General features: G+C 38.9%; 1 protein-coding gene across 1 annotated transcript; it reads left to right on the top strand.

The window, feature by feature from the left end:
* The first annotated feature begins 1,602 nt into the window (after positions 1–1,602).
* Positions 1,603–10,014, top strand: LOC308103108 (transmembrane protein 242-like). Its single transcript, XM_080452960.1, has 4 exons — positions 1,603–1,710; positions 6,361–6,461; positions 9,315–9,452; positions 9,671–10,014. Exons 1-4 carry the CDS (start codon positions 1,620–1,622, stop codon positions 9,779–9,781), a joined length of 441 nt encoding a protein of 146 aa, XP_080309086.1. The 5' UTR covers positions 1,603–1,619; the 3' UTR covers positions 9,782–10,014.
* Positions 10,015–13,416: the final 3,402 nt, after the last annotated feature.

The following is a 13,416-nucleotide window of genomic DNA, read 5'->3' on the forward strand; positions in this document are numbered from 1 at the left end:
TATGAAAATGTAATTATCCTTGAAATATAAGCACAAAAGTATTCAAATATACTTATAAGAACTGAAAGTAAAAGTACTCATTACACAGAATGTCCCATTTCACAAGTTTCCAAATGTATAAAAATCCTTTGAAAATAGCCTAAGTGGTTATGTAGCAGTTAATTGATGGGTAACAGGTATAGGTGGGCACCAATTAAGGAAGAGCTGTTGTTAAAAAAAATACAATATTTTGATTTTTTTAGTATACAAAGTAGGCCTATACACGATTAGAACATGCTTAAAGATTCGACAATTAAGGTCTAATATTTCTACAATTGCTACAAAACCTGTTTATCCAGTCATTTGGTGGCATGAACAAGAAGTTGAAGGAGGATAAAATGAAGTCTCATAATGAAGTACCGTGCATGTTCACATCATGTTTATTGTTTAACATTTTGGACAAAATAGGCAATTTTACATCGAGGTGCCCAGCTGGTCCACAGCGTTAAGGAGTTCTCCTTAACGCTGTGTTACTTTCGAACCGTTGCCCCAACACCCCCCGTAGCGCAGCGGCCGCAGCCTCTCGTCTTTAGTAAAAATTAAAACTACACTTTCGCTATTTACCAAAACAAAGACTGTTTTAAGATGTTGAAAACCTACTTTCCTTAGTGGGGACACTTGGATCTCCCTGCCTCACGTCTAAAATACACGTTTTGGTCAGCAAAGAAAATATTTTACCGGAAGGTAAAATCTGGTCAATAGAAAAATTCCACTGACCAGATCTGTAGGGGACGCAGTGGAGTAACTAAATCATTTTTCCATCCGGTGAAATATCTTATTTTCTGGACAAACAGTGTCACATTTTTAACCTACCTAGCTCTGACATCAGAGAGCCCCTCCTGGAACCCCATATATGGAGCTAACTGAAACGTCCAGGACTGACATCATATCATAGTCCCATGTTTGGGCATAACTGACATAGCCCGCTCCATATATGGATATGACTGACGTCACCGTAGTGACACCAGGGCTCGCAGCCAACGGTATAAAAAGAAACTCCCTGGTAATTGAGTTCCATCAGCGACCCCGAGCGACATGAACTCCCTCCAGAGAAATAAGCATCAATAGAAATCAGTTTTTCACCACCTATCACGACTTTCAAACGTTCCTATCTCGGTAAGTGCTGTGGTGTAAAGTAACTAAGTACATGTACTCAAGTACTGTACAATTTTGAGGTATTTTTTTTTAACTTTACTGGAGTATTTCCAATTTTCAATACTTTTACTTCTACTCCACTACATCTCAGAGGAAAATATTGTACTTTTACTCCACTAAAAATATTTTAAAACTTTAGTTACTAGTTACTTTGCAGATATAATATAATTATTATATTATGAAACATGCATTAGCCACTTTAGCCCTATTTTATACATAGGCTATTTCCAAACATTTCAGTACTTTTACTTTATTATATATATATATTTTGATGGTAATACTTTTGTACTTTTACTCAAGTAACATTTTGAACACAGGCCTTTTACTTGTAATAGAGTATTCACTTTCAAACGTTCCTACCTCGGTACGTGTTTCTAGTCGGAGCATTCTACGGTGACGGACGGAGTGGTGGTGCATCAACAAACATGGCGGCAGAGAAGGAGGAAAGCAGGGTAAATGTCAGTGTTGATGTTCAACAACAAACACAGGATGAGGACAAGGTATTCCTGCTGAAAGGTAAGCATTGACTTATAATTCATTTTGTCAGAGAGTCGCTGCTCTTCATTGCTGTTGTCTTGTATATTTCTCATATTAATGACCTCTCTGCTCTTGCTAGTTCCATCCAGTGTTGCCAGGTTCTGTGAGAGAAACAAGCAACCAGGTCTAGGAAAACCAGCCCAAGAGAAGCGACTATGGGCCACATGAGCACTTTAACATATACGACAAGCTCACAACGCGTCGCTGTGAGCTTGTAGATCGGCTATTTTCAAATACAATCTTGCGGGGAAATTATAATAAGCAGATCTGGCAACCCTGGTTCCATCATGCTAACACAGCTAATGTCAGTGAAGCATTTTCATGTCATGGACCCCCCAGATGATGTGTACGTATGTGGCCGTGGACCCCCCCCCCCCCCCCCCATTTGAAAGGATTTTGTGCCAGGGACCCCCATAACAAAAGATTTGTCAAGATTGTATTTAATTGCAGGCTGAGCTTAGTAGTAGAGATTGTAGAACCAGTGCTTAGAGGTATGCAGTGGTGTAAAGTAACTAAGTACATTTACTCAAGTACTGAATGAACTGATGAAACCGCCCCTATATGTGAGGTTTGGATATTTGCACACCAAATCCTGCGCTGTGATTGGCCACCAGTGTACCCCCCTAACCCTGCACCGTGATTGGCCAATCACAGTCTATTCAGGACTGTGATTGGCTAGGGAAACATGACACATGTGCATAGCGCTATAAATAGGACTATGCACTTAAATAAAACACATTTATGTTTTTTTTTAAGTTAGGGGTGTTGGTCCACAATATTACTTTTCTTTAAGTGAACTTCCATCACTGTGATGACCACACCGCCCACTTCACACTGGGTGTGATTTTTACTTTACTGGAGGCTTTCCAATATGCAATACTTTTACTTCTACTCCACTACATCTCAGAGGCAAATATTGTACTTTATACTCCACCACAATTATTTGAAAACTTTAGTTACTAGTTACTTTGTAGATTTTGATTATTATTACAAAACATACATTACCCACTTCAGCCCTATGCATTTCAGCCATTTGAAAATAGCCGATCTACGATCTCACAATGTGTCGCATTGTGAGCTTGTAGATCTGCTATTTTCAATAGATTTTTATACATTTGAAAACTTGTGAAATGGGACATTCTGCATAATGAGTACTATTACTTTTGGTACTTTAAGTAAATTGATACCAATACTTTTGTACTTTTACTGAAGTAAATTTTGAATTCCGGACTCTTACTTATAACATAGTATTTCTACATTGCAGAATTGATACTTTTAAAAAATAGAGTACTTTTTCCACCACTGTTGACCACGGACCCCCGTTTGAAAAGATTTTGTGCCAGGGACCCCCATAACAAAAGATTTGTCAAGATTTAATTGCCAATCTACAAGCTGAGCTTGCAGTAGGGATTGTAAAACCAGTGCTTAGAGGTAGCCTTGGATCAAGACTATCATAGATATATTTTTTATAGATTTTGCATATCTATGATTGAAATGCAAATGTCATAATCGATAACATACATCTATTATAGTCTCGATCCAAGGCTAGCTTAGAGGCGCATTATTCCATCCCTTGTTATTGTCTGAATCTTAAATAATTTCTTATTAGAATAATTACCTTTTGATCTTATCCAGTAGATGGTGAATCAATATTTGTATTATTAATTTCCTCAGCAGTCTTCGTTGTGACACTGACATATCTCCCTAGGGTCTTGGATACGAGGGTAAAACGATTTTATCACTAAAATATGGACATTCATACCATGTTTATGGCTCTGGCTGCCGGAAAAATTTAAATGTTTTACATTTTTCAAAAAAAATCTGCATTTAAAAAATAAATAATTAAATGGCAGATCCAATCTGTTAAGATTGGCTGTTTTTCAAAATAGCTTAAGTATAAAATAGGGGTTTAAGTGGTTAACACGATATCTCAGGAATGTCTAGAGGGGATGTCATGACGTTTTTGGGCACAAACGTCCACTTTGACTCAAGGAAGTAGAAGGTGGTCAAAGGTCAAGGTCACTGTGACCTCACACAACACAAGTCTTCTTTCACTACATATACTATAGTCCAGTGGTTCTCAACCAGTGGTCCGGGGACCACCAGTGGTCCTTGAGGAGGTTTCAGGTGGTCCCCCCAGCTAAATGATGGAGAGTTGGTAACCAAATGGACCCTTATAGATCTTTAACTCTTGAGAGTGTAAAATGAAACCAAATGGACCCTTATAGATCTTTAACTCTTGAGAGTGTAAAATGAAACCAAATGGACCCTTATAGATCTTTAACTCTTGAGAATGTAAAATGAAACCAAATGGACCCTTACGGGTCCATTTGGTTTCATTTTACGCTCTCAGTAAAATTATTGCAAAACATCTTCATTACTTAATTAAAGAATAGTTTTTTTGATCAACGTTTGCCTGTTATCTCTCCTATTGGTACCGCATCAATACAGCATGGAGTTGTGGACAAAATCGTATCCAACGACAACAAAATATTCTAAGTCTTGTGTCTGAGAGGCTAAATCTCATCAAACGGTGGTCTGTGGCTCAAATGCCGAAGAAATAATGGACCTTAAAGGTAGGGTAAGTGATTTGCAATTATTCAAATAATTGCGAAATGGGTCTATGTTCTGATAGTGCTCGTTACTATAGAGTGTCCTGTCCATAAAGGAGTCTCCATGTCTCTCCAGCTCTTTATAAAACAGAAAATGCATTTTCGTTTCAGTTTCAGTTTCATTTCCAATTTGATCCAATCAGGATAGAGAACTCAATCAGGATATAGATTAAACAAGTGAAATTGGAAGTGATGACACTAAGGAATGAGCAGGAAAATTTTGAACTGGAACACTATAAAAATTAAGCTTAAAAATGGGTACTTTCTCCTGATTGGCTGAGATTTTGACACCTACCAGAAAATGTATTTTCTGTTTATTAAAGAGCTGGAGAGACGGGGAGACTCCTGTTACTGAAAAAACACTCTATAGCAATGATTACTATCAGAATATAGTGCTTTAACCTTTTAACAAAATACTTTTTGTTTTAACCCAAAAATATCACTTACCCTACCTTTAATATGAAAAGGGTTGAAAACCACTGCTATAGTCTATGGGTCTGGACGGACAGACTGTTGCCTCCCACAATTTTCAAATGCTTCCATCATACAGTCTGGAGCAACGGAGGCTCTGAAAATGATCAAGCGATAATAAAGCGGATGTGACGCCTTCCTCCCCCGCTTCCGGTTTAGTCTTTACAGTTGAGCAAATGTATCCTAATATAAATCATTTAAGTATATACAGTATAGCTTGCTGCTTAGCAAAAATGGAAATTAAGAAATATAATGTAAAGATATTCATTGATTGGCTAGAACGAGTTAACTCGTTTTTCAAATCCGTCACTTGATTGCCTAGACTCGTTTTAAAAACAAATTCACCCAAAGACCAAGGAGATATGATTTTTCGATGATCTAGACTCCTATCCACTTCCTTGTTAACTTAAAACTTAAAAATTCTGTATCTCGGCTCCTAAGTACTTTTTTTTTTTCAATGAAAAATCTCTGGCATAAAATAAAATCTGAAATAATTGAGGCAGGTTAAGTGTTAAGATATATTTTCGTGAACGGAAATGACGAACAGATGAAAGATTCCTGCCTCGGATTTGGGGAGGTGTAGATCCAGACTCTATATAGCATTCAGAGATTGTGGAATAGTTGTCTGGCTGCGAGGGACGTAAACGACAACTACTACTGTAGGCATACAACCATGACATGATATTTCTAGTTTGTGTAAAATTTAAAATATCAATATTGCCACTATGTGATTGCATGGATTAAAGTTCTGTCACGACTGATTTAAGACATTCGGATTCTATAGTCTTCTATATACAATACAAGCCTAGTATTTTCGGTTATTATATTAACCCATTAAGACCTGGGGAGGTCTTAATGGGTTTTGAGCTAAAAAGCATTATTTTACACTTTGGCTATTCAAAAATAGCAGATATACAAGCTCATAGCCGTGCTACAAGCTTGTAGATCTGCTATTTTTGAAAAATCGTGAAAATGTGTGCAAAGCTTTGATTATATATTGTTTTAAAGCAAACATTTTTAACTATTCTTTGCTTCTGGGGGTCCCTGGAACAAAATATTTTGAGATGGGGGTCGGCGTCCAAATTCCAAATCATTTTGAGGGTCCTTGACATGAAAAGGTTTGAGAACCACTGATATACTGTAGAAACATACGTTTTTTCAGAATACTGTTGGTATTTAGAAGACATTTGTAGAATTGGCCTCAGGTCTTAATAGGTTAAGATTAGAGCATTTGAAGTGGTCAAACTACTGTAGCAGCAATATACTCAGAAGCATCTTCCATAAAACCCTAATGGTCTCAGATATTTCCTAAAAGCAACGGTCAATTAAAGCCTCAGTCTGTGATTTCTTCACCTGGTAGTTGCCAGTATGTAGAACAGCCGGAACGATATTACTAAAACATCATCATTTTACATATTGTATTAATTGTTTAGGAAACAGCTTTAGTGTGGGGCGTTCCAGGGCCTTCCATACAAACATTTTCAGTCGTGAGATGAGATTTTGCTTTAATCCATGTGATTGTCCTCTTGTCCTCTTGTCCGTCCAGGAGCTGCCTTCCTGACCACAGTGGCCACCGCTGGGATGGTCGCTGGATTTGGATCCAGTCTGGCCTTGGCTAAGAAGAAAAGCCCCAAATGGTTCTACAAGGTATGATAGAAAAGAGATACACAGGGTTTTGTATTGTAAAACAATAACAAGACAGTCAATATGATCTGTTATGTTGACCACGGTGTTGGCTTTAGGGGGAAATGTTTCTGTGTTCAATCATGCCATTAAAATGTAACTGAATGATACTATTAATTCACATTCTTCATTCAAACCAAATGGAACTCATGTCTGTGCTGATCTGCAGTATTTATTCATTTCACTCCAACCCGAAATGACACTTATGGTTTTTAATTTTTAATTTTAACCCATTGAAACCGGGAAAGCATCTGTCATTTTAGATTTTAGCGTTGGCTATTTAAAAATAGTAGATAAGCTATTTATTCGTGCCGCACTGCGAGCTTGTACATCTTCTATTTTTGAACATCTTTGAAAAATCTTGAAAGTGTTTGAAAAATGTTAAATCATTTTGAATTACGAAAACCTTTGAGAAACTACTGATTTGGAAGGCATTTGTAGAATCGGCCTCAATTCCCACATTTATGGAATTATTCATTTTAAAAGATGCAAACCGTAATAAGCTAGTGTTACTCTTAAGGAATACTAGAAAAATGTAACTGTTTGTTTCTTTTCTTGTTTTACTTTGTTGAAAAAATACAACACAATCTATAAATTCCAGGAACCTCTCTATGGTTTGTTTGTCCTTGGCATATCTTGAGAAACACTCATCCGAAACTTCACACTTGGCGGGATGCATTGGCGATGACCCAAGGGAGTCCATTGTCTATTGTGTCAAGTTGATCGGAGGAGCGGTCCTCCAGAACCGGCCTGTGGCAGACAGGAATACCCCCGAACGGTCATTCCCGTTACAGTCTGTCTGATGCAGAATAAACTAAACGGACAATTCAGCATGTGTGATGTGTTAGGATCAACTCTCACCTGTGGACCAAAGTGACACTGTCATGGATATAAAGGCTGAGCTACCGCTTATCAAATGCATTCTGCTCTCTCTCTGCAAAGACTAACCGAGGTTTGATGCCTAGTAGGCTAGACTTTTGTCGCTATCAGGTGGAAACCTTATATCTCCATATTCCATCTTTTTAGTATTTGTTCAAAAAAATCAATGTCCTATTTTATACTTCGTCATATGGCAGACAGTGTCATGTACAGTAAAACTATTGAAGATATGCCAGGTTGAAAGTGGTTAGGTATGTCTCTCTCAGATCATTGGCCTTGTGGTTAGAGTGTTCGCCCTGTGAGTGGGAGGTCGGGTCATACCAAAGACTATAAAAATGGGACCCAACGACTCCCTGCTTGGCCCTCAGCATCAAGGGTTGGATTGGGGGGGTAAGTCCCTTTGACATACTAGCGTCATGTCCAGGGGGATGTACTTGTACATCAAGCTGCCTCACGCTACAGAAAGAGGCGATAGGCTCCTGCCCTATCGGGCCTCATGGCTCGGCAAGGCTTACTTACTTTAACTAGGCACTATACTATATATTTTGTTGTACAAAGAATAGCAAAAATAGCTGCTCCACAAGCTCACAACATGTCAGATTGCAGCGTATTGTGAGCTTGTAGATCTGCTATTTTCGCTATTATTAAATGCAGTATTATTTTAATGTTTGAATTTGTTTTGCCTATAATGACATGCCCAAAATAGGCACACCAGGTTGAAAGTGATTAATATCGTATCTAAACTCACAAAAAACTAAATTCAAGGTAAAATGTATTTTTCTCAGTTCGAGGCCGGGCAGAATTCAGTATGTTCCTTAATTTTGTGTTGAAGATTGTGTTAAGAGTTTGTTTTTATTTTGTGGGTGTTACAATGGGCCGAGGGGTTCAGACGCAGAGCAAAAAATGCAAACCCTGCGTGATTATTCGTTCCTCACAGGAGCTAATTAAAGATGACGCACATGGAACCCAGGGCTCTTATTTGTTTTTTAGATATACTTGGCCGCTCGCAACAAGGGAGCCCTTGTGTTCAAGAGTCTATTTTTGGTGCCAGACCCCCTATCTGCGGGTTGTCAACACGGACCTCAGGGCAAACAGGGCCCTCGTAAAGTGGTCCAATTAGATTTCAGCGTGGAGAGCTATGCGTGTTATGAGGTCACCACGGTCCACCAACACAGATGGATTGCTGAGAAGAGTACTAAGGAGGTTCTGTGTGAAGTGTCCTGAGCCAGACTAGGGGCATATAGATAGCTGTGTGTCTTATAAGAGTGTTGACAGGCGCAATGTCACACAAGAAAGGGCATTACTGAGGGTGGTCTGCGCTGGCGGCTCAACCTGTTAATGTGTTTTATCACTGACGTAGGTACAGGTCAGTCTGCGGTTATCGTGGGGTGGAATCTGGCTCATGACCGTTTACTTCTTTGCCCGTATCCTCTTTGATCTCTCTCTTCGTTGGGAGAAAAGCCAAAACAGTTACTTTTCAGGAAATGTAGAAAAAATTACCTGTATTCCAATGGATCCAACGTACTGTAGTTATTTAGTCACAAGCTCTCGTTAGCATTTTTCAAATGTTTATAAAACCCACAGACACTTTCAACCCGGCTATTTTGGGCATGTCATATGTATAAAATAGGGAAATCATTTATTTAAAAAAAAAAGACCCAAAGATGAAATATTGAGGTCCAAGGTTTCTGCCCGACAGCGACAATATCCCGTCTTGGTCTAGGCTTGAATTCCACCAGAACACTTATCTCCATTGTTGTATTATCCCTACACGTCACAATATAAAATCTATGCGTTGGTTTAGATGAGCTGTGTTTACAGTAGCCTTACAGGTTATTGCCATTCTAAAAAGTGCATATTTCTATTTATTTTAATACAAACTTCCACCAAATGTTCAATGTGATGTGACTAACGTCATGTGTTTGTGTGCCCACCCAGGGGGTTACGGCCACGGCGGTAGTCCCAGAGAGCGGAGCGTCCCTGGCTCTGAGGGCGCTGGGCTGGGGGTCCCTGTATGCCTGGTGTGGAGTTGGTCTGATCAGCTTCACAGTATGGAAGGCCCTGGGTATACATAGTGTAGGTATTGATGCAACTCCAGACATTGTACCTATAATTATAATACACCTGTTAACACCATACACCTGTATGTCTGAGGTCCTGACCAAAAGACAGATCTTGAAGTGTCTTCATCTTACCGTAATTCATTGTTACACTCATGGTAGAATTAGTGGTCGTTACATAATGTCACCTGTGTGGCATGCTGGGTCTTATTTAAGCTTCCTCGTCTCTTCCAGCTGTCAGAATTCAGACACAAGATGCAGTCCATCTTCCCAGCCATCCCCAAGAACCCAGACACCGACACAGACTCCCAAACAGAATGGGAGTCACTTTTCAAGGACAAATAAAGAAGAAAGGGTTGAACTCATGAGCCAGGACTTATCTGTATAAAATCATTTTGGTTGCTTGTAAGAAAGCCATCACTACCAAGGAAGATTGGACAACAGTGGTCATTGAGATACTCTATGGAGAATCGGACCGAGAGCGGAACAATATACGAAGAAATGGACTTCTTACTGTTTGATATATTTAAAAAAAGAAAATAATGTATTTGTTAATTCTTGTTATAGCGCCCACCTCAACACAAAAGTGTCCTTTTGTCTGTTTTTACTTTATTTATTTTCATTTCACTTTATTTTTCTGTGTATGTGTCACTCACATTTCCTATCTGGAAAATAAAAAAGAAGAAAGGGTTAATCGGTTCTGCAGCCTTAATCTGACAAGCCATCATATGAATTAAAGAGACAATTTGCATTAGTGCCAGGTTGTTTTACAACCAGTCTTCTACTGTTGGTCACTGGGAGCTGACCAGTACAACCACAGTCTTCTAATGTTGGTCACTTAACAGCTCTATTGGGCTGATTGATGGTAAAACTCAAGGGTTGTCTACATGGACTCAGACCAGCAGTTTTCTTGCAGTCTGCTTCCCAGCACGCTAAAAAGTCTCCAGTCATGTGAGACAAGGGGAGTTATGCTTTATTTATGCGGCAACGAACAGTCACGCACCCAAAATAGCAGATCTGGACTCTAGAGGTTGTGGATCGGCCATCTTTGGCACGCAACACCATCATACCACCAAGAATAAATTAGGCTTATTCTTCCCATACTGTGTTCTGCTCAGAACTTTGGGACTTGGGGGGAGCTATACAATGTACAAAGTTAACGTGAAGAGTTAACTTATCTCCGGTCCACTATTGCTGGTACAATAAAGGGAAAGTATTATTTCCCATAGCACTGGGTTTAATTATTGTTGATTCAAAATCCAAGGTGTAACAGTTGAGTGCATGGTGATGGTTAAAACACATGGACAGACTGTTTTGAAGGGCACAGAAGTGCTCTATGGAGAGCATCTCCAGATTGTCTCACAAAATACACACGGCTTCTGCAATGATCGATCAGTCAACCCGTCTGTTCTTCCTGTATGAAGGTACTGTAGATGGTCTGTTATAATTTATGAGTCTTGTCATTGTTAATCTGCTCAGAATTACATTTCGGCATCTTAAAATATTGGCTATTTTTGTTCAAATAAGTGTTAAATAGCTCTATATTCAGTTACAAGGGACTCTCCAGCTCATTAGTAACCAGAAAAAAACATTTTCAGGCATACCAATGTATCCTATCAGTTAAGACGAGTGGAAGTGATGAAACCAAAATAATGAGCAGACACAATTTGAACAGGATCAATATAAAATGTAAGCTTTGAGAAGTCCTCTCTCCTGATATGATAAAATGGGTATCCTGACCTAAAAATTTGTTTTCTGTTTACTAAAGCGCTAGCGAGAGGGGGAGACCCCTGTTGCCTTTCCGGTATGACACCGCTGTGTTACTGGATCTATAAATTGCATGAACAATTTAGTTTCACGATTTCCCACACACACGCAGGACTTTAAATCTCAAACCCGTGCCGTTTCATTTTGGTTGCACACACAAAGTCCTTCATGGATACTCAATCTAAACGGGGTCCTGGTGAAGGACCAAAGATAGCGATCAAAGGCCTGGTTCATCTGTTCTGATTAACCTTCTCCAAAAGCAGGTATAAAAATACTCTTGTTGTCTGTGTCCGTGCGAAATGCACTTAGGCTTGATTTGGATGTTTTTAGACTTTCATCAACTTTGCTTAATTACGTTTGGAGATGTAGTCAAGCGTCTGGTGAGGAAGAGGCAGCCGTTAATGTGCACCGTTACTCACAGGATTAAGAAAGCACCTGTAACCAACACACACAAAGTGTAGTTTTTTAATCAAACCGTCTTGGGTCGTTATCTGGTTGGTCGTCTTGTTCTTTCACCACTTTCAACCTGGCATCCCTATTTTGAGAATGCCATTATAGGTAAACACGTTATGAAATAACACAAATAGACGATCTACAAGCTCACGTGTTGCAATGCGACTCGAGAGCTTGTAGTTCGGCCATTTTTTGAAAATAGGGTTTAAGTGATTAACTGTAATCACATTTGTGTTGACAATACACTTTTATGTTAAACAATCTTATGTTGCGTTATGGTTTTATAAATTCCTGGGATCAAGATTAAACCTTGTTATTGAATATCGCCTCTGTCGGGTGGAAACCTCATATGTCTAAGACTGCTACTTGTCAGGATTCAAATAAAAAAATAGTAGTATGCTTTTGTGTGACGCTGTAGTATGATCAAGTAGAGCGTTCATTTACGAACAAAAAAAGAAAATTAGAATATGGAGATAAGAGGTTTCTGCCCGACAGCAACGCTATGTTATAGTTTTTTTTTTTCAATTCCTGTGATCAAGATTAAACCTTGTTATTGACTCTTGAAGTTCAACTCTTGTTTGTCTGTGTTCCAGACAGTCAGGAGCCTGGCGTTCTGTTCACAGTGCTCAACCAGATTTCATGTACATTTATTCTTAACATGAGGTGTGGAAACAGAGTAAAAAGATCTCATAGTGAACAAACAACGTTTCAGCAAATGAAAAAAGAGGGGAGACAATCTTGTACGGAGATAACTTCTTTTCTTTTTATACATGATGTGTTAACCGTTTGTTCTTGTTCAGCACTGTCAGTTCTACACAATGTTTTTTTCTTCTGAAACGCTCCCCCCCCCCCCCGTTAGCACCCATCCATATGTACAATATCATAAAGTTTCTCCCAGTTTTCATGATCCATCCGTGATTTCGTGAAATAAACGGCTGTCTTGTAAGGGGGGTTTCCATCAAAAAACAAAACAAAAAAACTTGTCTCGTTAGCCCCGGAAAAACGTCATCGTTTTAAATAAAGAAAATAACCTCCACCCTTCTCCCCTGCCCCTCTGAACAGCATAACTAAATAAGTTTCATATCCAAAATGAGCATTACTGTGATCGTTGATCAATAACGATGATCGGTTTCTTGATAATTACCTGTATTTACAAGATGGGATGATTGTGATGCATTGTTCTGTCCTACAAAGACTTAATAACTGGAATTGCAGAAGTAGCAGAAAAAACTGAGATAGAAAATAATCTCACGTTCCTGCGAAAACAACGTATTGTCGTTGGGACAGAATTGTACAGTATTAAGTAGCATTTGTTAGTAGCGTTTGAGGGCCATGGTTTCTGTTGATATTGAATCTAAATCCATAGTAATGGGCCTGATTAATCCATTACAACCGGGAAAGCATCATGTGTCATTTTAGATTTTAGCTATATATACATATATAGCACATTGGTTGGATATTAAAAAAAATAGCAGATATACAAGCTCATAGCGAGTCACAGCTGTTTTTGAAAAATCATGAATATTTGTGCAAATCTTAGATTATATTTAACTTAGATCTTTGCTTCTGGGGTCCCTGGAACTAAATATTTAGAGATGGGGGTCATCGGCCAAATACATATAATTTTGGGGATCCTTGACATGAAACGGTTTGAGAACCACAGATACAGCAACATGTGTTTTTCAGAAAGCGTTTCTGGAATCGGCCTCAGGTCTTAATGGGTTGAATCAGGCAGGGAGTAGACTGTGTAGGACAGTACC

The sequence above is a fragment of the Gymnoscopelus braueri genome, assembly GCF_963280865.1.
Source record: "Gymnoscopelus braueri genome assembly, chromosome: 16".
In the NCBI taxonomy this organism is placed as follows: domain Eukaryota; kingdom Metazoa; phylum Chordata; class Actinopteri; order Myctophiformes; family Myctophidae; genus Gymnoscopelus; species Gymnoscopelus braueri.